Source organism: Adiantum capillus-veneris, chromosome 21 (assembly GCF_014529385.1).
Source record: "Adiantum capillus-veneris isolate H3 chromosome 21, ASM1452938v2, whole genome shotgun sequence".
Classification (NCBI taxonomy): Eukaryota; Viridiplantae; Streptophyta; class Polypodiopsida; order Polypodiales; family Pteridaceae; genus Adiantum; species Adiantum capillus-veneris.
Window position 1 is genome coordinate 82,540,448 of NC_140951.1, and position 27,418 is coordinate 82,567,865.

The 27,418-nt window shown below is 44.4% G+C and overlaps 1 protein-coding gene across 3 annotated transcripts in view; it reads right to left on the reverse strand.

Moving 5' to 3' along the window:
• The window catches only part of LOC147431246 (CLEC16A-like protein), a 107,827-nt gene that overhangs the window by 21,828 nt on the left and 58,581 nt on the right, over positions 1-27,418 (reverse strand). For 2 of the 3 annotated variants that reach the window (XM_086493859.1, XM_086493860.1), the window contains exons 4-14: positions 16,839-16,915; positions 16,598-16,731; positions 16,424-16,520; positions 16,284-16,341; positions 16,096-16,204; positions 15,869-15,992; positions 15,588-15,777; positions 15,309-15,514; positions 15,084-15,172; positions 14,918-14,988; positions 14,630-14,740 (exon numbers count right to left, since the gene is read on the reverse strand). In XM_086493859.1, the coding sequence (XP_086349985.1) occupies positions 14,630-14,740; positions 14,918-14,988; positions 15,084-15,172; positions 15,309-15,514; positions 15,588-15,777; positions 15,869-15,992; positions 16,096-16,204; positions 16,284-16,341; positions 16,424-16,520; positions 16,598-16,731; positions 16,839-16,915 (1,266 nt within the window). The remainder of the gene's footprint in view (positions 1-14,629; positions 14,741-14,917; positions 14,989-15,083; positions 15,173-15,308; positions 15,515-15,587; positions 15,778-15,868; positions 15,993-16,095; positions 16,205-16,283; positions 16,342-16,423; positions 16,521-16,597; positions 16,732-16,838; positions 16,916-27,418) is intronic. The other variant, XM_086493861.1, reaches the window with a different exon arrangement.

Consider the following 27,418-nt stretch of genomic DNA (forward strand, 5'->3'; position numbering starts at 1 on the left):
GCAAAGGGGGTAGTCTATGGCGATAGTTCCTTGGAGGAAAAACGCTAGGGGCTGGGACTGCCTGGCGATGAAGCTAGGATGAAAAACGCTAGGGCTAACGCTGCAAATCTGGAAACGCTAGGGCTTCTGGCGACAGATTTGCTGAGCTTGATGACGATGGTCTGCTGAGTGCCGGAAACGCCAATGCTTGGGATCTGTGGCGAAGGTTGCTTGCATGAAAAACGCTAGGGACTAAAGTTCTTGCTTGGAGGAGAAAAAATGCCACCAAGAGAGGTTCTTGCTGAGAAGTTGCGTGTTGAGCGATGGAGCTCCTACTACCTCTTCTGCCAGAAAGTGCTAGTCTAGGTTTGCTTATATACAAACTTACTCAATTTTCCCTACCTACTTTCCAACAAAAGTCACTTAAAAATAATAAGTGAAAAACGTCAAAAGTAGGTAAAATAGGCTAAATGCACTAGAAAATTCCTCTGAAGGATTCTGATGAATTTTGATGGGAATGCTTATGATCATGCTGTGTGCAACCAGAGGATATGCATCTATACTAAGTGTCTGAGCATGCACGGTCTGCGAACAGACTCACAAAAGTGCCAGATCACTTCTAATCTAGACTGACTGGACTGACGGAACCCTTGTTATGTTGTAGCTTGTCCACGGACACATAGGGTTGGATGTATCACGTGACACTTGGACTTGGCTATCTAAGGGTGACTACACATGGGCGTTTAGAGGCTCCCTTACATCTATATAAGGAGGCTCTCCATGAGTATTTTAAGCACTACACACTAGAGGTGTGCACACTTGACACACACACGCACATCCTTGTTGAAGGATTGTTAGCCCCTTGTATTTCCTACTTGCTCTAGCTATCTAAATCGCCATCTAAGCTCTACCTTGAGAGAGCATGGGTGGATGACGCCATCAATTTGTAATAGTGTGCTAATCTAAAGGTTTTGATTTGCCACTAACCTACTTTGCATCATATCTCTCTATACTCTCCTTGCTACTAGATCCTTATTGTATTTGAGGGACAATCAGTTTTCTCATTCCAAATTTTGAAGTCGATAACGAGGTTCTATGGATCTAGATCGACGACAATGACGACGACGAAGACGACGAGGAGGCTACAGCTGAATGCCGGAATCTGCTAGCAGTGTCGATGGTAAGGGTCTGCAACCATGACGAGGCTAGGGCTGGGATATACAAGTGCTCCAAACTGAAAAACGTTGGCTGAAAAACGCTGATCATGAAGGTTAAAAACGTTGTTCTGCTACCAATGCATCAGGGCTTATTAATAAAATGGCTTAAGAGGCGGTTCACATGCAGTAAAATGCCTATATGCTGAATATTGTCCTGTGCAAGAGAGGGTATGCAACTATGATCGACCTGGACATGCACATCCTGCTAGAGGCTCAGAAAGTGCCAAGCTAGGTCCTAAGCTAGACGACTGATGCTAGACTGTAGCAGAAACATGTCCACGAAGCGCAAGTCAAGTCCGCACATGACATCCCCCCTTGTTGAAGGTGAGGCACAACTGCCGAACTTCTGTTCATTGATTCTTTCTGGACTTCTGATGTTGATTGCTTCTGATGCCTATAAATGCATCACAAATGAACTCCTCCAAACTAGAGGATATTGCGGATGTAGATCTGGTGCGATGTAAACACCAACCAAACGAGTTACCAAGTAGCCTTACTATTGTCGCAGAATACCAGCCTTCGTGTTAGCTCTACCTTGCGAGCAAGTACTACCACCCGAATAGTCCTGTCCTGAAAACATTGCGGGTGAAGCTGAAAAGTAAGGGTGCTTGGAGGTATTTCCAAGGGTTTCTTGTCAACAGAAGTCCATCCAGACTACATGGATGCCATTGGCCAATGCAGAAGAGGGTTAGGGATCCTGTCTCCAACTCCTTCAATAGCCGCATCAGAGGCAAGTAAATCTTGGTACTCAAGATCTTGGTTTTCGTGTATCCGATGTCGATCTTCCTTCAAAGACATGGCAATGAAGATGGGAGCTAATAAGTCCATGGTCGAGACTCGAAGATTCTTCAGGGAAAAAAATTGAGAGAGGTGCTTTGGATTCTTTGGGTTCTTGGTGGTTCTTTAGTTCTTGAGTTCTTGAGGTTCTTGGTTCTTTCCTTGGGTTCACGAAGCCGAAGCACGCACAGAGCTTTGATACCAATGTCAGGTGCAGCGGAAGTGTTTTAAGGATTTAGCTAGGATCTAATACTCCGCACAAACGCAAGGGACACTTTACTTCACTTGAAAGAACTGAAGAAAGAGAGAGACACGAGAGATAGCGAGAGAGAGAGAGAGAGAGAGAGAGAGAGAGAGAGAGAGAGAGAGAGAGAGAGAGAGAGAACATCGAATGTCGGGTCCAAAACCCACAAAGAGCCCCTTGCTCTATTGCCAAAGCAAGTACTTTCTTTATTCTTGGACAATGCTAATACAATGACTAAATGCTCAGATGTTGATGCTACAAGGTACTGATGCTACTGAAGGTACTACACGTACTGAGAGGTTCTATGTCGACGTGATGGGTACTACGTGATGGGTACTGTTGGGTCTATGTCGACAACGATGATGACGACAACGAGGAAATAATGGAGTCTATGTCGACAACAGTGATGTCGACGACGAGAAACTGATGGGGTCTATGTCGACGACGAGGTATTGATGGGGTCTTTGTGGACGACAATGATGTTGACGACGAGGTTCTGTGGATCTATGTCGGCGAAGATGATGGCGATGACGAGGTTCTTGATGGGTCTGTGTCGACGACGAGGTACTGATGGGTCTGTGTCGATGACAATGATGTCGACGACAAGGTACTGACGTCTATGTCGACGACGACGAGGTCTATGTCGACAACGATTGTCGACAACGAGGTTCCTTGGATCTAGGTCGCAAAGAATGACGATGATGTCGACGACGACGCCACGGCTGAATGTTGAATCTACTAGCGCTGTCACAAGAGGGGCACCACATGCCAATAGAAGAGAACAGATTGAACAGACTTTTAGCACTTCATTAACAACTGAACTGAGAGAGAAAATGAAATGAAATGAAATGATATATTAACGTCTACAAGAGGCCAAAATGACCTATGAGACCAACTGATTACAATGATGAGTCTAGTACCAAGTCTGGGTACAAACAAGAAAACTACAAACAAAGAAATGATAGGAGTGCTACCGAGAGAGAGAGAGAGAGACGACACGCAACACGGAGGGCGGAATTCCACTCCAGAGAGTATTGGCCCCAAACCTTGGTGCCCCTTTCGATATTTCTTTATATTGCATCAACACAGTACAAGCCGGTACTCCAGCCTCTGCACCTTCTCCAGGAAGCATGTCAGAGAATGAGCCCTAGCCTCATATTTAAAGGCCCTTGGCCTGAAAAGCAATTACAGTGAAAAGCTTCAAACTAAAAAGCAACTGTCCCAAAAGCATTGTCAACGCGTTTTGCCACGTCAGCATTGTCACGTCACAACTGCCACGTCAGCATTGTTAGCGCGTTTTGCGGAAATCTGCCACGTCAGCACTTTCAACGAAAAATCTGGGTTGTCCGTACGACTGCCACGTCATCAATTTATGGGCAGGTATGTGTGTGTGAGGGTCCAGCTTCATTATAATTCCTTTGTCACTTGGGCCCCATCGGACGGGGTCCCCATAAGTTGGTAGGACTTCTTCTTCTGTTGTTACTTGTTCTTCTTAGGGTTTAGACCCTTTGGCCAGGACCTACAAGTCGGCTCTGTTCTTCAGTGGCTTGACACGTCAGCAATTCGTAACATCCCCCCTTCTTGAAAGAAAGTAATCGTCCACGATTACAGCATATCTGCAAAACAACTCAAGTTAGCTCAAATATTTCCGAGGGACGATCCGAGGGACAATCAGTTTGCTCTTTTTTTTTTTTTTGTTAAGGAGTTGGCTTCTCCTTTCGGTTCTATCAAGGAGTTCGCTTCTCCTTTCGACTCTTTTGATCAAGGAGTTGGCTTCTCCTTTTGTCCAGATCGGAACTCTTGATATTCCGGCGTAGTAAAATTAGCCATCACACCCAGACCGCACTGATCTTCCACGGATGTCTTGATGCACTAAAATTACATACCCAAACAATCTCATCCAATTAGGAAGATTCAGCGGTTGGCACATCACAATGCAACACAAATGCTCACATATGTATATGTTACAAGACAACAAACAGCTACTCAACGACTACCTCGTTGTCACAAAGTGATGACGTGGCGGACAGAAGAAACCCTAATTTCTGCCAAAAACCATAAAAATCCTGCAAACCCTAATTTTTGCCAGAAACCCTAATTTCCGGAAATCGCGGAGGCTGAAATTTTTATTTTATTTTTTTATTTTTTTAAAAAAAAATTTGGAAAATGATGAGCGACGCAAATTTCACTTTTTCTCTACTTAAATGAGAAAGAGAGAGAGAATGCTTTTGCTTTCATGTTTTGACTCTCTGTGAGAGAGAGAGAGAGCAATTGCTTTTGATTTGAAGCTTTTGGGGCTCTGCTTTTGGGCATCCCTTGTAACCTTTAAATTAGTGGTGAGGGCCTCACTTCTCAGAGCATCTGGACGTAGAGTCTGAGAGTGAAACCCTAACCGCTCTCTTGTACTTTGATGATTGATTAATATAAAAAGAAATACCGAAAGGGGCGCCAGTCTTTGGGGCCAATATCTCTAGGCACGGAACTCCGCCGGGCCAGTGCAAATCTATTGTGATTTGTGAATTGTTTTGAAGTGGCTATTTGGTGCTGTCGCGGTTGATTCTTGACTTGGAGTGTCCAAGTCTGTTACACTCGTCACTCCCCCCGCAAATAACCTAAAAAGTCTGGGTGCGGTCTTGATGCAAGAAGGCCATGTCATAGCTTACGAGAACCGTTTGTTCTCTAGGCCGGAGATGAGAGCACAGATCTATGGGAAAGAGCTTTTGGCGGTTATCCACGCTCTTACTCAGTGGCGGCATTACCTACTCGGAGCGGATTTTACTGTCTTTACAGACCATCAGAGTTTGCGCTACTTCTTGTCACACAAGTAGCTTTCGGAAAAGCAGATGCGGTGGGTGAACATCTTGTCACAGTTCCACTTCCGGATTGTCCATGTGCAGGGACAGAAGAATGTGGTGGCAGATGCTTTGTCTCGAAAACCGTTGGTTCTGGCTATTTCCGCGATACATCATAGGAGCTTCGAGGATATGGTCAATCAGTATGCCACAGATACAGATTTTGCTGATATTTTCACACGGATACGAGATGGGGAGACAGTAGCGGGATACTCCCTTCGGGAAGGCTACTTGATGAAAAAGACTATGTTGTGCGTTACACAACCGTTGAGGGAAAAGCTTATGACTGATTGCCACTGTCCACCTTTTACGGGTCACCGCGGCATTGCTACCACCATGAAAGGGGTAGAGAGATATTTCTTTTGGCGGAGACTGAAGAAGGATGTGGAAGAGTTTGTGCGCAGTTGCTTGGTATGCCAGAAGGTCAAGTTTGACAGGCATAAGGGACAGGGATTGTTACAGCCTTTACCCATTCCCACCCGCCCCTGGGAAAATATTGAAATGGATTTCATTTTTTTGATCTCCCGAGAATACAGAATGATCACGATGATTTTCCGATTACATGGCACGTCTGAGACGATTCTCTCCGACAGAGACCCCAGATTTATGACTTGGTTTTGGAAGGCAATTTGGGAGAACATTGGCACGCAGTTGCAATTCTCGTCATCGTTCCACTTGCAGACTGACGGGCAATTTGAGATTGCCAATTAAGTGATTTTAGATTTATTGAACTCTTGTATCTCGGATCAGAAGACTCAATGGGAAAAGAACTTACCTTTGGTGGAATTTGCCTATAGTAACACGATATACTCTTCGACGGGGAAGACGCCATGTGAGATTGTTGAAAGTGCTGCGAAGGTTCCATCCTTCCTGAGCACGAAAGATTAGAAATTTGAAGCGGATGAATATTCGCAAGATTTGGATACGGCTTTTACCAAGGTTCGCGAGACTTTGCAGGAGTCTCAAGAACGACAGAAAAAGGCAGCGGATCGCCATCGTCGCAACTTGAAACTGAAGGAGGATGATTGGGTGCTCTTACTTTTGAGAAGGCACGCCTAAGAAAGAAGAAGGGAAAGAAGAGGCTTTTTCCAAAGCTTAGTATGTGATACTACGGACCTTTCCAGATTACTGACAAGATAAATGATGTCTCCTTCCGATTGAAACTGCCAGATACTTGGAGGATTCACAATGCATTGCATGTGAGTCTCTTGAACCCTGTTAAGGGTGATGTGCCTGATGATGGGGAGCCTGATGAGCAACCCAAAGGGGAAGAAAACGAGGAGATCCTTGTTCCTGAATAGATTTTGGCACATAATGATATGAAGAATAAGGGTAAAGTCCGAAGGCGGTTCTTGGTTAAGTTCAAGAACTTTCCTGCATTTGATGCGAAGTGGATGGAGGAGGAGGACCTAGCAGATACTCCTCGGATTGTGAAACTTTACCTCGATGTTTTGGTTTAGCATAGTCTACTCCAAACGGAACCCAGAACTCAGCTTGGCCGAAGCTCTGGTGCAGTGGGATGTCAATCAGTATGCCACAGATACAGATTTTGCTGATATTTTCACACGGATACGAGATGGGGAGACAGTAGCGGGATACTCCCTTCGGGAAGGCTACTTGATGAAAAAGACTATGTTGTGCGTTACACAACCGTTGAGGGAAAAGCTTATGACTGATTGCCACTGTCCACCTTTTACGGGTCACCGCGGCATTGCTACCACCATGAAAGGGGTAGAGAGATATTTCTTTTGGAGGAAACTCATGAGGCTGTGGAAGAGTTTGTGCGCAGTTGCTTGGTATGCCAGAAGTTCAAGTTTGACAGGCATAAGGCACAGGGATTGTTAGAGCCTTTACCCATACCCACCCACCCCTCGGAAAATATTGAAATGGATTTCATTTTTTTGATCTCCCGAGAATACAGAATGATCACGATGATTTTCCGATTACATGGCACGTCTGAGACGATTCTCTCCGACAGACACCCCAGATTTCTTGGTTTTGGAAGGCAATTTGGGAGAACATTGGCACGCAGTTGCAATTCTCGTCATCGTTCCACTTGCAGACTGACGGGCAATTTGAGATTGCCAATTAAGTGATTTTAGATTTATTGAACTCTTGTATCTCGGATCAGAAGACTCAATGGGAAAAGAACTTACCTTTGGTGGAATTTGCCTATAGTAACACGATATACTCTTCGACGGGGAAGACGCCATGTGAGATTGTTGAAAGTGCTGCGAAGGTTCCATCCTTCCTGAGCACGAAAGATTAGAAATTTGAAGCGGATGAATATTCGCAAGATTTGGATACGGCTTTTGCCAAGGTTCGCGAGACTTTGCAGGAGTCCCAAGAACGACAGAAAAAGGCAGCGGATCGCCATCGTCGCGACTGGAAACTGAAGGAGGATGATTGGGTGCTCTTACTTTTGAGAAGGCACGCCTAAGAAAGAAAAAGGGAAAGGAGAGGCTTTTTCCAAAGCTTAGTATGTGATACTACGGACCTTTCCAGATTACTGACAAGATAAATGATGTCTCCTTCCGATTGAAACTGCCAGATACTTTGAGGATTCACAATGCATTGCATGTGAGTCTCTTGAAACTTGTTAAGGATGATGTGCCTGATGATGGGGAGCCTGATGAGCAACCCAAAGTGGAAGAAAACGAGGAGATCCTTGTTCGTGAACAGATTTTGGCACATAATGATACGAAGAAAGGTAAAGTCCGAAGGCGGGTTCTTGGTTAAGTTCAAGAACTTTCCTGCATTTGATGCGAAGTGGATGGAGGAGGAGGACCTAGCAGATACTCCTCGGATTGTGAAACTTTACCTCGATGTTTTGGTTTAGCATAGTCTACTCCAAACGGAACCCAGAAATTCAGCTTGGCCGAAGATCTGGTGCAGTGGGATGCACAAGAGGGGAGTTACTCCGCTCCTTTGTCAATAGATGCCTTGATTTTGATACTAAAGTCACTGATGTCTCTTTGAGCTTCAAGGATACTGAGAGCTGACAGTATTTTGCTCGATGACTTTATGAAATGGAATTCTTGATTATGATACTGATTTGTTCTGGACTTCTTGTGAGTGCAGGAACTGATAGACGAAATGACTGCAGCATTTTGGTTTACTTGATCTCGAATAGACATGGTTGCAATAGGGGTTAGTCAATCGGACATCGATGAGGTCCCGATTGGACCTAGATGTGATTGCTAGCTACATTGCCGATAAATCATGGTCTAAGATCCGAATGAATGTTGAATGTCATGTGATGTCCTGTGATGTCTGGTGATGTCCTGTGATGTCGTGTGATGTGACTGTCGATTTTGTACATGTGCTAGATGTGTGTTCCTAGTACGTAGGTACTAACAGTCAGTGTCTGCTAAGACGGTTTATGGCTTTTGTTGGTTTTGCAGGCGTAATCGCGGTCGATTACAATGCTTTTAAGAGGGGGGTATGTCACAAAGTGATGACGTGGCGGATAGCAAAAACCCTAATTTCTGCCAAAAACCCTAAAATTTCTGCAAACCCTAATTTCTGCCAGAAACCCTAATTTCCGGAAATCGCGGAGGCTGAAATTTATTTTTTATTTTTATTTTTTTTTAATTTGGAAAATGATGAGCAACGCAAATTTCGCTTTTTCTCTACTTAAATGAGAAAGAGAGAGAGAGAATGCTTTTGCTTTCATGTTTTGACTCTCTGTGAGAGAGAGAGAGCAATTGCTTTTGATTTGAAGCTTTTGGGGCTCTGCTTTTGGGCATCCCTTGTAACCTTTAAATTAGTGGTGAGGGCCTCACTTCTCAGAGCATCTGGACGCAAAGTCTGAGAGTGAAACCCTAACCGCTCTCTTGTACTTTGATGATTGATTAATATAAAAAGAAATACCGAAAGGGGCGCCAGTCTTTGGAGCCAATATCTCTAGGCACGGAATTCCGCCGGGCTAGTGCAAATCTATTGTGATTTGTGAATTGTTTTGAAGTGGTTATTTGGTGCTGTCGCGGTTGATTCTTGACTTGGAGTGTCCAAGTCTGTTACACTCGTCACTCCCCCCGCAAATAACCTAAAAAGGTCCGAGCCATGAGCTCAGAGGACTGTACAACCAAACGCTCCCCAGACAGTAGTCTGCGTCGCTTGGAGGTTCAAGCATACAACCAAACGCTCCCCAAACATCGGCCTGCCTCGTTCGGAGGTTTTTTAGCATACAACGAAACGCTCCCCAGGCATTGGCTTGCATCGTTCCGAGGTTTTGAAACATACAACAAAACGCTCCCCAAGCATCGGCTTGTGTCGTTCCGAGGTTCAAACAATACCAAAATAGTATTTCTCACTACTCCACCCGGGAGTAAAATCACCAATCAATAAAACCAGTATTAAAACTAGAGTCAAACATTTCAAATGGGCACTAAAAACAGGTTCAAAACAGATACCATCCATTTCAAACAAATTTCAAACAGGATCACCAACAAGTTCTCAAACTTAATAAGAAATCTCGACATCAACCGAGCTCGAAAAGTCGACTGACTTTCCATCCTCAAACCTACAACAAGAATTAGGGTTAGGCTCCTTCCATAAGGTCGTAGCCGACCGCAGCATGGTCCATCAGCTCTTGGACAGGCACTGTTCCTCTGGCGACAATGGTAGTCCCAAGACATAGTAATCACACTGGACCAAGGTTATCAGCTCGAGAAGAGACACCTACTAAGAGATGTCTAGAGATTTCAAGTTATAATCTACTAGAGTTTCCATGGCAAGCATTTCAGGATACCCCACTCTTCCAGAAGTTGCACTCCGAAGGAAGATGTCAGTAACCATATAATTTCCGGCAAAAATTTCCTTGAAAGCTTGCCAATGTCCTTGGAGTGTGCGGCTTGGTAGCTATAGACATCCATCACTGTAAGGCACTCCATCGGAGAAAAACCAACAGCTCGAAACAAATCTTGGATCCTTCTCTTGCAAGTGATCTTTTTGGCTTATGCCCTGTAAGACATGAATGATGAAGACAGGAGCGCGCCCGATGCGCGATGAAGTAAGGGTGGGAGTGGCTAATAAGTCCGGGGTCGGGGCACGAAGCTTCTTCAAATAAAATTCCAATATGTCTTTGGTTTGCTCTGTCTGCTCTTTTGTAGGACCGGAATGCTTTCAGAAAAGCACACGCCTAATGCTCTGATACCATTGTCACAAGACGGACACCACCTGCCAATACAAAAGAACAGACTGAACAAACTTTAGCACTTCAATAACAACTGAACTGAGAGAGAGAGAGAGAGAGAGAGAGAGATGACACGGAGTGGCGAAATTCCACCCCAGAGAGTATTGGCGCCAAACCTTGGCGCCCCTTTCGGTATTTCTTTATATTGCATCAACACACTACAAGCCAGTACTCCAGACTCTGCACCTTCTCCAGGAAGCATGCCAGAGAATGAGCCCTAGCCTCATATTTAAAGGCCCTTGGCCTGAAAAGCAATTACAGTGAAAATCTTCAAACTTATAAGCAACTGGTCCAAAAGCAATGCCCAAAATTTGCCAACACCTTTTGCGGAAATCCGTACAACTGCCACGTCAACACTGTCATCGTGTACTGCCGAAATTTGCCACGTCAGCACTATCAACGGAAAATCCAGGTTGTCCGTACAACTGCCACGTCATCAGTTTCTACGCAATTGTGTGTGTGAGGGTCCAGCTTTATTTTAATTCCTTAGTCACTTGGGCCCTATCGGACAGGGTCCCCATAAGTTGGTAGGACTTCTTCTTCTGTTGTTGCTTGTTCTTCTTAGGGTTTAGGCCCTTTGGCCGGGACCTGCAAGTCGGCTCCGTTCTTCAGTGGCTTGACATGTCAGCAGTTTGTGACAAGCAGTGTCGATGGTCAGGGGTCCGCAACCACGATGAGGCTAGGGCTAGGATCTGCAAGCGCTCCAAACTGAAAAACACTGGCTGTCTGGCTGAAAGACGCTGATCGTGAAGGCTGGAAACGTTGGTCTTCTATTGATGAAAAACTCTAGGCATCAGGGCTTAAAACACTGATGGAGAAAGGGGTTGAACCGTTGGTGCTGGCCTCCGTTCCCAAATCTGCAGACTCTCCTTCTGGTTGCTGCCTCTTCTGCTATCTAGCGGCTGTATTTATAAGTTCTTTAGCCATTTGTCCTACCTACATTCCAACAAGAGTAAATGAAAAGTCACTTATTAATAAAATGGCTTAAGAGGCCGTTCACACGCGGTAAAATGTCTAAATGCTGAAATGTTGTCATCTGCAAGAGAGGCTAAGCAACTATGACCAGCCTAGACATGCACGTCCTGCTAGAGGCTAACAAAGTGCCAGGCTAGGTCCTAAGCTAGACGAGAGACGCTAGACTGTAGCAAAAACATGTCCACATAGCGCAAGTGAATTGCGCAAGTGACATCCCCCCCTGTTGAAGGTGAGGCACAACTGCCAAACTTCTATTCGTGGATTCTTTTTGGACTACTGATGTTGACTGCTTCTAATGCTTGTGGATGCATCACCAATGAAAAGCCTCCAAATTGGTGGATACTGCGGATGTCCATACGGACATAGACACAGCAGTTTCCATCGTCATCGTCGACATAAAACCTCTCAGTACCCATAGTACCTTCAGTAGCATTAGTACCTAGTAGCATCAGCTTCTCAACATTCAGTCATTGTATCAGCATTGTGCAAGAATAAAGAGACTTGCTATGGTCACAGAGCAAGGGGGCCCTTGAGGGTTTGGGACCCGACATTCGGTGGCATCACTTCTCTCTCTCTCTCTCTCTCTCTCTCTCTCTCTCTCTCTCTCTCTCTCTCTCTCTCTCTCTCTCTCTCTCTCCAGTTCAGTTCTTTCAAGTGAAGTAAAGTGTCCCTTGTGTTTGTGCAAAGTACTAGATCCGAGCCATTGGTATCAGAGCTCTATGCATGCTTCGGCCTGGTGAACTAAAGGGAAGAACCAAGAACCTCAAGAACTCAAGAGCCACCAAGAACCCAAAGAACCCCTCTCAGTTTTTTTTCCTCAAGAATCTTCGAGTCTCCCATCTTCATTGCCATGTCTTTGAAGGAAGATCGATATCGGATACATAAAAACCCAAATCTTGAGTACAAAGATCTACTTGTCTCTGATGCAGATATGGAAGGGGTTGGAGACAGGATCCCTAACTCTCTTCTGCATTTGCATTTGTATTCGCATGTAGCGTGCATCCACTTCCGCCGACAAGAAACCCTTGGAAATACCTCCGGGCACCCTTACCTTTCAACTTCACCGGCAATGTTTTCACGAGAGGACTATGTGGGTGGTGGTACTTGCTCGCAAGGCACAGTCAACACAAAGGCTGGTATTCTGCGGCAGAAGTAAGGCTACCTGATAATTGACGCCGATGATGACAACGAGGAGGTACTAATAGAACGACAGTGATGCCAACGAGGAGGTACAAATGGGGTCTATGTCGACGCTGATGATGTTGACGACGAGGTTATGTGGATAAGTGTTCTCTTGGGGTGCAATTCCGCCATTCCCAACGTCTCTCTCTCTCTCTCTCTCTCTCTCTCTCTCTCTCTCTCTCTCTCTCTCTCTCTCTTCAATTGTTATTTTAATAGCTTAAAGTTGGTCAGTCTGTTCTTTTCCATTGGCATGTGGTGCTCGTTTCCGTGACAGTTACAATGATCATGATTCTCATCTAAGATCTCAATGGGGATAGTGATGTGAATGTTCAGTGATTGTCATCTTCATGCAAGTGTTGGCTATATGTGGTCTAGTACGTCGGTGCTAAGAGTCAATGTCTACCCAACTAGTTTTTGTCCTGTGTTTGTTTTGCAGGCGTAATCGAGGGCGATTACAATTCTTTCAACAAGGGGGTATGTCACAAAGTGATGATGTGACATGGCCTAAATCCTAGCAGAAGAGGCAAAAGAAGTTTTACCAACTTGCATGTTCCTATCAAGGGACCCAAAGGGGTTAAGATTTAAAAACTAATCAACCTGTTACCTAACTTATGGAACCCGACCGAGGGACCTAAAACCTTTTTAAATAAACCATGGACCCAAAATTAGGTAGACCCGGCTGACGTGGCAGTACTACACAGATTTCCGTATTTGCCGTGTTGACTGTTGAATGACATTATACGGATGCCAGTGTTTTATTTTACGGAATTGGCTAGCAGTGCTAACTTTTGGGTTTGAGAGCTTTTGAGGACCAGAGCTTTTCATGTAACTACTTTTGAATTGGCTAGGGGCCTTTATAAGTGCGCCACGGCCTCCTCTTCTAGCAGATTTGCTTGGGAGCACAGCAGAGAGAGAGAGAGAAGACCCTCAGACATTGTTTTTGTTGAAGCATAATAATAAAGACATACCGAAAAGGGGCGTCAATCTTTGGGGGCAGTACCTCTAGGCACAAAACTCCGCCGTGCCGTGTTGTCTCTCTCTCAGTTTTGTTCAGTTATTTCAGTTTCTGTCATGTGCGTTGCATTAGATCATTGGCTCGGGGTGTCCAAGTCTATTACACAAGACCTCCCTGGAAGCTCTAATTTAGTACTCCCCATGGTCCTTACTCTTGACTTCCCTTAGTAGGTTTCTTGATGATGCCAAATGCCTCTTCTCAATCATCTTCATCGTTGCTTGTTATCTCTACTTTGTTCCTCATCAGGTCCATGGTTGCACATGCTGCTAGTTGGTGGGCTTTCACCCGACATTGAGCAGCAGCTACCTTTGGCAGCGCTGATACTACTGATGGCTATCTGGTTATCTTGGATTTAGAGTATAGCGGTTGGAATCACTTTTAGTGGGAAGTACCTATCTTTCACAGGCAGTTGTCATCCTCTCACTTTTTACTCTCTTTAGGTTTTCCCATGGCCTTTTTAGTTCATTCAGTTTTCAGTTTTTATCCATGGGCTCGTTGTATATGGCCTGTCAGATGTCACCTTCAGACATGCTTTGTACTTCCGTCATGAACTTACCCTCAGAACCAGTACAATTTGGGTGTTCGAAGGGAGAAGAGAAGAAGAAGAAGAGAATTTTGACGTCGTAGGAAACTATCCCAAGTGACCTTAAAGATCTATCCGACGAGGAGAGTTGAACTCAAGACCTCTTATTCAAGAGGGAAATGGCATAACCAATTTACCACACTTGGGTGATAGAAAGGTTATACCATTTTCCTCTTCTTATTAGCGCGCGCACACACACACCCGAGAAGAAGAGAATTTTAACGTCAACGTCTTCAAAAGGCCAAAATGACCTATGAGACCAAACTGATACAATCCTAGTGGATTTAATCCAATGTCTGGGTACGACAATAAAAAAACTTAAAATAAACTAATTCATCAATGCTTAGAACTAACTTTCGAGATTTGAAACAAAAGAAAGTCCAAAATCAAAGAGGCAAGCACAGCACCTACATACAACTGTGTATGAGCGCACATGCACACGCACACATATGTATACAAGTGCGTCCGGTATGAACAAAGACTAACCAGGGAAAAGGAGGGGGTCAAAGGTGGACATGCTTTAATTCACAGCGAGAGGATGGAACGTGCACAAAAACATGCAAGCTCAACTTTATTGAAGTCGAAAGGATGGAACAAGCAAAACTCACCATCACAAAAGACACTGCCATGCTATCTAAATCCACATGATCTTCGCCTTCCATGACTGGTAGGGGTGAGAACAGCACCTCATCATCAGCATTGTTACCCACCAAAGCTTGCTGCGAACCAAAAACTCCACTTTCACACAAAATGCAACCATGTGCTACAAAAAACTAGAACCTTGATGACAACTGAGAAAGCAAAGCTCTATAACCATGGAGAAGAAAAAATAATTCAAAATAACAATTCGCGATACCAGGCATTATAAATAGTAACACCCAGTGAAGTAAAACTACCAGAAGCAGTTTCTTGTACCGCTTTCGTTGAGGAAGAATCCCTAGAGCATCCAGCAGTGTTTCGTTTAAAACTGCTCGTTTGAAATAGAAACAATCAATTCTTTGTACATTAACTTACAAGAAACAGCAAAAAGATGACACATATGTTATCCTTTGCAAACCTCACCTTTGTTCTGAAGCATGGCAACTAGTACATTCAAAGAGGCTAAAACGAGCTTGTCATTTTCGCAGAAAAGGTAAGAAAGCAGCAACTCTCTGCATAGTAGAATCAAACGTTATGGTAAACTAAATTGAATGTAAAAATAGGCCAGAAAACCACCATAATAGAATAAAAAGCCTAACAAAAAGAAAAGCTGGTATGGTAAATACGTTGAAATGAACGTATAAACACCTTGAGCTTTCATAAATTATCTTCTCCTCTTTAATTTGAGGTGTTGAATCTGCTGCGATCAGTTGCACATCAGAAACCATTCCATCTCTGCTGCAACTTTTCTTAAGTAGCTCTAACCCAATCCTATTGACCAAATCTCTTTGCTTCACTACTTGCAAGATGCAAGAAAGCAAATACAAGGATGACAACTCTCTGCTTTGCATTTCCTGAAAAAACCAGCCCACTAATGCATTGCTCTTTGACCTGTGACGAAAATACCAAAGCATACGCAGAGCTTACAGTCTCATGAGCAGGACGAAGAGAAGGTATCAAAACAGGAATCACAAGCAGATCCAGAATGTGTTGGGTCATCAATCTGCTAAGCTCTGCAATATCCGCATTGATGATGTCATTGCAATAGAAAAGAAGGTCTCCTGTCTCTGCGACGGCTTCCTCCAGCTTGGCCATAATTGGCAAAGAATCAGGATTTCTGAGAAAAAAATATTAGTGAAGCAATCAGTGTGACAAAAAAATCCAGTAGATAAGAAAAAACTGCAACAAGGCACGAAGGGAATCCTAACTTGGCAGCTTCTGTGACAAGGTCAACAACTCGAAAGGTTTGCTGCCTCAAGGACGTCACCAGCTCCAGAAAATAACCAACTAAATCAGGACTCATGATAAATGCCCGAATGGCTTTGTCATCAACTGCAGGTACAAACTTATGCAAACATCAATTGCATGGATTTAACATCTCTGCTTCTCTCCTAGAATTCTGGAAAAACTATCATTCACAATCAAAATGGCATACTGTTGTATATATGCAGAGTAAGTGTTCGAACAGCGATTCGCACCATACTCTCTTCATGGCGAGCAAATTTGATTGCCTCTGTGTACAAAGGAAAGCTCACTACTTCTTCCTGCATCAAAAACGAAGGTGAGAAAAAAGCACAATTATCTTTATCAAGTTCACGAAACTCGAGAAAAGCTTAGCCATACATTATCTGTTTTCACAAAAAATGAGACTGTGTTGGTATCAAGCTTTGTGCTTATAGTCCTGCATGCAATCATGTCACTGAAATTTTGACGCTTGACAACAATCACAATTCTCAAAAAGGTAAGACCTTAAGATTTGTAACCTCAAGAAGGATATAAAGTAAGCAACCAACTCCTCGTTTTGAAAGTCAAAGGGGAACGTAATGACATTATTAAGGTACTCATTGCTGAACAGATAATCTGCATCCAGTTATCAAAATTTCAGTGGCATGAACTTGGGCATACAATTGACCAGCGTCTAAAGAATGCCAACTTACAGATCGCTTGCTCGCTGCGCATGCTCTGCAGTAATATGTTTAATGTCTGCAGCAGCTGAACAGTCACACTTACACTTCTGGAGTTTTTCAAAATTCGTATAAATTGAGCCATCACCTGTTTCTCCATGAAAAGCCTATAACACAGACCCAAGAAAACAAAGAAGAATTGACTACCACGTTTTAAGACAAACTTGTAACAAAATTCTAGTCAAAACCAAAACTTTAGTAAATCAAAGCTTACTCAAAAAACGATGGATCATGTTGATCTCCCCAGATCAAGAGTTCTGCCATTGACCTAAGCGTTTCAATAACAAAATCCTGAGAAAGTGACAAAAACAATATTCGTCAAGGCAATATTTACACTCTACCACAATAAAATAACCCATATCACCAAGATAAATCAAATTTACTTCCATCCACTCTATTTGAGACTACAATAGCCCCACTAACATCATCAATGCCCCATCAGGTGCGTACTCCTATGGACTTCCATCTCCACTTGCGGGAGGCTGCCTTGTGTATCATCCCCACTTTGATGCTCTCCATCAAAAGTCTCCTATTTTGAGATCTCCATTGTTGGCTGCAGCACAGCCTTTGTTTTAAAACTTGTGGCAAGAGGGTAATCCCCTTAGGGCTGTTAATTCGTTCAACCCTTTTTCATAGCAGGTATCTCCTATAATTTTCACAAGGAGTCTGTAACTGACTTGGACACTCCCAGTCAAGAATCAACCGCGATAGCACCAAATAACCACTTCAAAACAATTCACAGATCACAAAAGATTTGCACTGGCCCGGCGGAGTTCCGTGCCTAGAGATATTGGCCCCAAAGACAGGCGCCCCTTTCGTTATTTCTTTTTATATTAATCAGTTCAAAGTACAAGAGAGTGGGTCGGGATTCACTCTCAGACTCTGCGTCCAGATGCTCTGAGAAGTGAAGCCCTCACCACTTATTTAAAGATACAAGGGATGCCCAAAAGCAGAGCCCCAAAACCTTTTAAAATAAACAGCATTAGTTCTCTCTCTCTTAGAGAGTCTTTTCTCTTTTTTTTATAAAAAAAAGCAAAATTCGCGTCGCTCATCATTTTATTTTTTTTAAGTTTTTTATTTTTTTTCTTAAAAGCCTCTGCGATTTCCAGAAATTAGGGTTTTTTGGCAAAAATTAGGGTTTGCAAGAATTTTAGGGTTTCTGTTATCCGCCACGTCATCACTTTGTGACATACCCCCCTCTTGAAAGCAATGTAATCAACCGCGATTACGCCTGCAAAACCGACAAAAGCCATAAACCATCTTAGCAGACACTGACTGTTAGTACCTACGTACTAGGGATACACATCGAGCACATGTACCAAATCGACAGTCACATCACACGACATCACAGGACATCACCAGACATCACAGGACATCACATGACATTCAACATTCATTCGGATCTTAGACCATGATTTATCGGCAATGTAGCTAGCAATCACATCTAGGTCCAATCGGGACCTCATCGATGTCCGATTGACTAACCCCTATTGCAACCATGTCTATTCGAGATCAAGTAAACCAAAATGCTGCAGTCATTTCGTCTATCAGTTCCTGCACTCACAAGAAGTCCAGAACAAATCAGTATCATAATCAAGAATTCCATTTCATAAAGTCATCGAGCAAAATACTGTCAGCTCTCAGTATCCTTGAAGCTCAAAGAGACATCAGTGACTTTAGTATCAAAATCAAGGCATCTATTGACAAAGGAGCGGAGTAACTCCCCTCTTGTGCATCCCACTGCACCAGATCTTCGGCCAAGCTGAATTTCTGGGTTCCGTTTGGAGTAGACTATGCTAAACCAAAACATCGAGGTAAAGTTTCACAATCCGAGGAGTATCTGCTAGGTCCTCCTCCTCCATCCACTTCGCATCAAATGCAGGAAAGTTCTTGAACTTAACCAAGAACCCGCCTTCGGACTTTACCTTTCTTCGTATCGTTATGTGCCAAAATCTGTTCACGAACAAGGATCTCCTCATTTTCTTCCACTTCGGGTTGCTCATCAGGCTCCCCATCATCAGGCACATCATCCTTAACAAGTTTCAAGAGACTCACATGCAATGCATTGTGAATCCTCCAAGTATCTGGCAGTTTCAATCGGAAGGAGACATCATTTATCTTGTCAGTGATCTGGAAAGGTCCGTAGTATCGCATACTACGCTTTGGAAAAAAGCCTCTCTTTTCCCTTTTTCTTTCGTAGGCGTGCCTTCTCAAAACGTAAGAGCACCCAATCATCCTCCGTAAATTTCAAGTCGCGACGATGGCGATCCGCTGCCTTTTTCTGTCATTCTTGAGACTCCTACAAAGTCTCGCGAACCTTGGCAATAGCCGTATCCAAATCTCGCGAATATTCATCCACTTCAAATATCTAATCTTTCGTGCTCAGGAAGGATGGAACCTTCGCAGCACTTTCAACAATCTCACATGGCGTCTTCCCCGTCGAAGAGTGTATCGTGTTATTGTAGGCAAATTCCAAAAAAGGTAAGTTCTTTTCCCATTGAGTCTTCTGATCCGAGATACAAGACTTCAATAAATCTAAAACCATTGAATTGGCAATCTCAGATTGCCCGTCAGTCTGCAAGTGGAACGATGACGAGAACTGCAACCGCATGCCAATGTTCTCCCAAATTGCCTTCCAAAACAAACGCATAAATCTGGGGTCTCTGTCGGAGACAATCGTCTCAGACGGGCCATGTAATCGGAAAATCATCATGATCATTCTGTGTAATCGGGAGATCAAAAATGAAATTCATTTCAATACTTTCCGAGGGGCGGGTGGGTATGGGTAAAAGGGTGTAAGAATCCCTGTGTCTTATGCCTGTCAAACTTGACCTTCTGGCATACTGCGCACAACTCTTCCACGTCCTTTTTGAGTCACGGCCAAAAGAAGTATCTCTCTACCCCTTTCATGGTGGTAGCAATGCCGCGGTGACCCGTAAAAGGTGGACAGTGGCATTCAGTCATAACCTTTTCCCTCAACGGCTGTGTAACGCACAACATAGTCTTTCTCATCAAGTAGCCTTCCCGAAGAGAGTATCCCGCTACTGTCTCCCCATCCCGTATCCGTGTGAAAATATCTGCAAAAACTGTATCTGTGGCATACTGATCGACCATATCCTCGAAGCTCCTATGGTCTATCGCGGAAATACCCAGAACCAACGGTTTCTGAGACAAAGCATCTGCCACCACATTCTTCTGTCCCTGCACATGGACAATCTAGAAGAGGAACTGTGACAAGATGTTCGCCCACCGCATCTGCTTTTCCGAAAGCTGCTTCTGTGACAAGAAGTAGCGCAAACTCTGATGGTCTGTAAAGACAGTAAAATCCGCTCCGAGTAGGTAATGCCGCCACTGAGTAAGAGCATGGATAACCGCCAAAAGCTCTTTCTCATAGATCTGTGCTGTCATCTCCGGCCTAGAGAACAAACGGCTCTCGTAAGCTATGACATGGCCTTCTTCCATCAAAACCGCACCCAGACTACGACCACAAGCATCACAATATACTTCAAATGACTTCTGCAAGTCCGGCAAAGTCAAAATAGGTCCCGTAGTCAATTTCTCTTTCAATGTCCGACAAGCAGTCACCTCTGTGGGTCTCCACGAAAAAGGTACTCCTTTCTGTGTCAAGGTATGCAAAGGGGAAGCAACCTCTGCAAACTTTCGTATGAACCGCCTGTAGTACGAACACAATCCCAAGAAGCTTCTAACTTCATGGACATTCCTCAAATCAGGCCAATCACGGATAGTCTCTATCTTGGCCGGGTCCATTTGCACTCTTGCTGCTGCTGACACAATGTGTCCCAAAAAGTGTATCTCTGGTTGCAAAAATTCACTTTTTTTTGCATTAATCACTAACGTGTGATCTCGTAATGCCTGAAAGACTTGAAGCAGATGATCTTTGTGTTCTACCTCATTCTTGGAGAAAACAATGATGTCGTCAAAGAAGGTGTCAACAAATAGCCTGTACTCTCGAAAAATCCTGTCCATCATCCGGTTAAATGTCGCAGGAGCATTGGTTAAGCCAAAAGGCATCACCAAAAACTCAAATAACCCAAAAGTCGTCCAAAAAGCTGTCTTGTAGACATCTCTCAGCGCTATCCTGATCTGATGATATCCACTCTTCAAGTCAATCCTGCTAAAGCACGAGGATCCCTGTAACCTGTCGAGTATATCATCGATCCTAGGAATCGAAAATCTGTTCTTGATGGTGATTTCGTTGAGAGTGCTATAATCGATGCACATTCTCCAAGATCCGTCTTTCTTCAAAACGAACAACACTGGAGAGCAATACGGTGAAGTACTAGGCTGGACAAGACCCTTTTCCAAGAGGTCTTTCACTGAGTTCATAATCTTTTCATTCTGTACTCGGCTCACACGGTAAGGTGGCCGATTCGGTGGCGTGCTTCCAGGTATCAGATCAATGGTTTGATCTTCAGGCCCTCTAAAAAGCAATCGGCATGAGTGTGGAGAAAAATCTTGGCGTTCTTTTGATCAAGTCAAAACATATTCAATCTTTATCCATCGTTCAGTTCTCTCCCAAAAGAATGAGTAAGAAACTGAAGTTCATCAAGTACAATCTCTAAGCCCTTCATTTATCAAAGTCGCTTTCTCGGCCCGGTAGTCAACCACGTCGTAGTTCTTGTGGTACCAAGGGATCCTGAGTAGAACGTCACTTGCGTGCCCTAAACACCCCCGGCATTGCAAACGAAGTTTGCCAATGCTCTGTGTAATGGCAACATCCCATCCGGGTGCCAGTCGAACTACCTCCGCCTGTGGCGTCAGTCTGTCGGGCGTAATTCCAAATCGAGCCGCCAATTCCAAGTGAAAAGAAGTTGACCTTGGCTCCTTCAAAAGAGCTTCCTGATCCTTCACTTTGCCCCAAGAGCGGCAAAGTTTGTACTTCCATTCATTAGATTCGGTGCAGGTTCCACGCCATGTGCTACCAGTTTTGCTTTTCTATCTGCCTTTTCTGCCACGTTCCTCAGCTGCTCTCGAACTCTCAAGCCTGTCGTCGTCTTTATCATTATGTTCTTTCTGTGCCTTTTTAGGACACTTCGCGGAGATATGTCCATGTTCCCCGCATCCAAAGCACTTCCCCTCTCTGATGAAGCGAGCTCTCTCCTCGGGAGTAAGCTTGGGTCGTGCATCCTTTTTCTCTGGGTTGCTCTTTTTCTTTCTACTTTCATTCCCAGAAGTCTGTTCGGCTCGTTGTGTCATGGCCTCATCTGTGGGGTAGGTCAGACTGCCAGAGTGAATGGCAAAGCCCCGCTTCGCATGACTCATCAACTCCTAAATAGAAGCTGACTTCTGTTCCAAGCAATGATCTTGGATCTCTGTAGGTAGACCCAAGGTAAACCGCTCAATCTGTTCTCTGAACGAGATCTTCTTAAATGAAGAGGCGGGTAGAAAAGAAGTCCAGAATCTTTCACAGTAAGAATTCATTGTATCGCTCTTGGTCATCCGGAGATGGTTCCAAGCTGCTCGTATATCTAGCTCATCAACCAAGAAGAAATAAAAAGCCTCTTGAATTTCAGCCATGTAACTGGCACAGTCTTGCTTAATAGAAGCGTGGACCACCAAGTACGAGCATTCCCCTTAAAGTAAGAGGCAGCTCTCCGAATCTTGGAGTGCTCAGAATAGCGTCCTCCCGCAAAAGCGATGTCAAACTGCTGTATAAAAGACAAAGCCTTCGAAGCATCTAAGTATCCTGAAAAAGTATCAAACTTGATCGAGTGGCCACCTTCCTTAAACTCTCGGACTTTCTTGCTTTTATCTTCGAGAAAGTCATACTGGTTGGCTTTGTAAAAATTCTTCTTGTTCGCATAAAAGTTTCCGTTGTCAGAGTCTGAACTGTCCGTAGACGAGTCCTCTCTAGAAGTGTCACTCACTGGGCAAGACTTAGACTTCCTTGCCTTTCTCTTGCCCTTTCCGAAGCGTTGTTTCTTGCTTCGCTTTTTGCTTTTCCTGTCTTCTTCGCTCAAGTCTGAAGAGCTAGAAGAACTGTCAGAAGAAGAAGAAGAAGAAGACCTGGGTAAGCCTTCAAACTTGACACGCTTCTTCAGTTTCTTTGCCTTGTCCAATGTCGACCGACGACCCAAATATCCCGGGAAGTCAGTGCCTTTATTTTGCTTTTTGCCGTGCTTTTTGTCTTTCTTTAGCACGTCGAAAAGCTGAGCAATCCGTGCATCAACCACGTTGTCCAGTTCCTTCTCCGTATATTTCTTGGAGGCAGAAGGTTTCTTGAGAGCGGGTTTCGGGAGTGGTGTTGTGGTTCTCTGCCACTCCGTCTGTACCTCTTCCAAAGAGGTCTGGTTCATATATTTTGCCATCTTCGGGTCCTTGGCAAAATTGAGCATCATCTTTGTTGCATCACCAATCAATTGACGACGCTCCATCTCTCTTTGCTCCGCTTGAGTAGGCCGAGGCGGGCCATACTCTCTGTCTGAATCTTCGTTGTGATCCCAGCCTGCATCTCCAGATGCAGAGGGAGTCGACTGATCATTGCCTGAAGCCATAGGTGCAACGGAAAAAAAAAATCGAGGATCGGATTTCCCGTAGAAGAGAAATCGGTTGTGCTCCGATACCACTGTAACTGACTTGGACACTCCAAGTCAAGAATCAACCGCGACAGCACCAAATAACCACTTCAAAACAATTCACAGATCACAAAAGATTTGCACTGGCCCGGCGGAGTTCCATGCCTAGAGATATTGGCCCCAAAGACTGGCGCCCCTTTCGGTATTTCTTTTTATATTAATCAGTTCAAAGTACAGGAGAGTGGGTCGGGATTCACTCTCAGACTCTGCGTCCAGATGCTCTGAGAAGTGAAGCCCTCACCACTTATTTAAAGATACAAGGGATGCCCAAAAGCAGAGCCCCAAAAGCTTTTAAAATAAAAAGCATCAGTTCTCTCTCTCTCTCTTAGAGAGTCTTTTCTCTTTTTTTATAAAAAAAAACAAAATTCGCGTCGCTCATCATTTCATTTTTTAAAAAAAAGTTTTTTTTTTTCTTAAAAGCCTCTGCGATTTCCAGAAATTAGGGTTTTTTGGCAAAAATTAGGTTTGCAGGAATTTTAGGGTTTCTGGCAGAAATTAGGGTTTCTGCTGTCCGCCACGTCATCACTTTGTGACAGAGTCGCTCTCTCATTTTCTCTGCATTCCTCTCTTCCCCCTCTCAATTCTTGTTGTCACAAAGTGCATGACCGTTCTGTCAAAGGTGGCAACGGAAGATGCAATGAAGACAAGAACTGGCTCGTGATCCGGTGGGTACCTCGACTCCGATCTAGAACACCTGCAATGCCAAATACATGAACAAGGCACATCTGTGGAGAAGAGAGATCACTGAGGTAGAAAGAGACCGGAAATCTAAGAATGAGAGAGAGAGAGAGATCTGGGAAAGGCTCTCCATGCTGATAACAATCTACTCATACAAGTGACCAAACGTGCCCCGGCATAGAACTGACATGCCCAATGGATGGACCCGAGGTACACACAATTGCGACTGCTACTGACAGTGCCAACTGCTCTTGCACACGAGACCATTGATACGGTCTCCACATGGGCATCACCCACAACATGCTCTGTGAGCATAGATCTGGTGCATCTCCTCTTGGCTAGATCTAGATGTGGATCTAGATCTCGGTCGAGGAAACCTGCCACTACATGGTCGCAAGGGCCACTGCTAGGTTGCCTTCAGATGGTAATGCACCGTAGAGATGATCTCCGAGCACTGCTACTGCTGCCCACTAAAAATGCTAGGGCTGAGTGCTGCCCTCTGGCCGGGAGAAAAAAACGCTGGGCTGCATGGGAAAAACGCCAGGGTTTCATGCGCCCTGTGCCCACTGCACCTCCTAGGGCTGCCCCCTAGGGGCACCCTGTGCTCCCCCAAAGCTTGCACACACTGCTCTCCCCATGTGCTGCTACCCTCACCTATATACCCAACAAGGGTCAGGTCGGCCAGCAAGCCAGCCATCACGATCAGGTAATAAATGGGGAGATAGGGAAAATGTCACAAGACGGGCACCACGGGCCAATAGAAAAGAACAGACTGAACAAACTTTTAGCACTTCAATAACAACTGAACTGAGAGAGAGAAAGAGAGACGACACGTGACATGGAGTGGCGGAATTCCACCCCAGAGAGTATTGGCCCCAAACCTTGGTGCCCCTTTCGGTATTTCTTTATATTGCATCAACACAGTACAAGCTGGTACTCCAGATCTGCACCTTCTCCGGGAAGCATGCCAGAGAATGAGCCCATGGCCTCATATTTAAAGGCCCTAGGCCCCAAAAGCAGTTCACATGAAAAGCCTTCAAACTCAAAAGCTTCTCGTCCAAAAGCAATGCCAAAAAGTTGCCAGCGTAAATCATGGAATTCCCTACAACTGCCACGTCAGCAGTCAGCACAAAACGCGAAAATCCGTACAATCTGCCACGTCATCATGTCAGTGCAATTTTCGGGTTTATTTTTCGTACAGATGCCACGTCATCAGCTGCTACGCAAGTCTTTCAGTGTGTGTGTGTGTGTGTGTGTGGGTCCTGCTTTATTTTTGTCCTTTATGTCACTTGGGTCCCATCAGACGGGGTCCCATAAGTTGGTAAGACTTCTTCTTTTCTTATGTTGTTGCTTGCTCTTCTTAGGGTTTAGGCCCCTCGACAGTGATCTGAAGGTTTGCTCTGTTCTTCACTGACTTGACACATTAGCAGTTTGTGACATCTCCCCTTCTTGGAAGAGAGTAATTGTCTGCGATTACAGCATATCTACAAAACAACTGAAGTTAGCTCAAAAGTTTCCAAGGGACAATCAATTTGCTCTTTTTTTTTTTTTTGTTAAGGAGTTAGCTTCTTCTCTTCACTCTTTTGTTAAGGAGTTAGCTTCTCCTTTCGGCTCTATTGTTAAGGAGTTGGCTTCTCCTTTCTGCTCTTTTGTTAAGGAGTTGGCTTCTCCTTTCATCCAGATTGGAACTCTTGATATTCCAACGTAGTAAAATTAGCCATCACACCCAGACCGTACTGATCTTCCCACGGGTGTGTTGATGCACTTAGATTACATACACAGGCAATCTCATCCAATTAGGAATATTCAGTAGTTGGCACATCACAAATCAACACAAATGCTCACATATGCCTGTTACAAGATACAACAAACAGCGTCGCTGAGCACTCCCCCGAGACAAACGATCTACGGAATGAAGCTACTCAACGACTACCTCGTCACTCCCCCCACAAATAACCTAAAAAGGTCCGGGCCATGAGCTCAGAGGACGGTACAACCAAACGCTCCCCAGACTGCAGTCTGCGGTCGCTTGGAGGCTCAAGCATACAACCGAATGCTCCCCAGACATCAGCCTGCATCATTCGGAGGTTTTCTAGCATACAACGGAATGCTCCCCAAACATCGGCCTGCGTCATTCCGAGGTTCAAACAATAACAAAACAGTATTTCTCACTTCTCCACCCAAGAGTAAAATCAGCATTCAATGAAACCAGTATTAAAACCAGAGTCAAACATTTCAAATCGGCACCAAAACAGGTTCAAAACAGATACCATCCATTTCAAACAAATTCCAAACAGTATCAACAAACAACGTCAAACAAAACTCGAACTTAAAAAGCAATCTCGACATCAGCCAAGCTCGAAAAGTTGACTGACTTTCCATCCTGAAACCTGCACCAAAAATTAGAATTAGATTTCTTCCATAAGGTCGTAGCCGAGCACAGCATGGTCCATCAGCTCTTGGACAGACAGTGTCCCTCTGGCGGCGATGGTAGTCCCAAGACATAGCAATCACACCGAACCTCCAACGTTTTTAGCTCGAAAAGAGACACCTACTGAGAGATATCAAGAAATTTCAAGTTATAATATGCTAGGGTGTCCATGGCAAGCATTTCAGGATACGCCACTCTACCAAAAGTTGCACTCCGGAGGAAGATGTTAACCATATAACTTCGGGCAACAATTTTCTTGAAAGCTTGCCAAGTCCTTCGAGTGTGCGGCTTGGTAGCTATAGACAACAACACCTGCATGGCACTGCTTTTGAGAAAAATAGTGACTCGAAACAAATCTTGGATCCTTCTCTTGCAAGTGATCTTTATGGCTTATGCCCTGTAAGACATGAGCGGTGAAGACGGGAGCGCGCCCGATGTGCGATGTATGAAGGGTGGGAGTAACTAATAAGTCCAGGGTCGGGACCCGAAGATACTTCAAATAAAATTCGACTGCACTTTAGGAAGCACCGGTTTGCTATGTCTCTTTTGTAGGACCAATATGCTTTCAGAAGAGCAACAGACTGAACAGACTTTTAGCACTTCAATAACAACTGAACTGAGAGAGAGAGAGAGAGAGAGAGAGAGAGAGAGAGAGAGAGAAAAGAGAGAGAGAGAGAGAGAGAGAGAGAGAGAGAGAGAGATGACACACGACATGAAGTGGCAGAATTCCACCGAGAGAGTATTGGCCCCAAACCTTGGCGCCCCTTTCGATATTTCTTTATATTGCATCAACACATTACAAGCCGGTACTCCAGACTCTGCACCTTCTCCAGGAAGCATGTCAGAGAATGAGCCCATGGCCTCATATTTAAGGGCCCTAGGCCCCAAAAGCAGTTTACATGAAAAGCCTTCAAACTCAAAACCTTCTAGTCCAAAAGCAATGCCAAAAAGCTGCCAGCATAAATTACAGAATTCCGTACAACTGCCATGTCAGCAATCAACGCAAAACGCGGAAATCCGTACAGTCTGCCACGTCATCATGTCAGCGCAATTTCCGGGTTTTTTTCCCGTACAGTTGCCACGTCATCA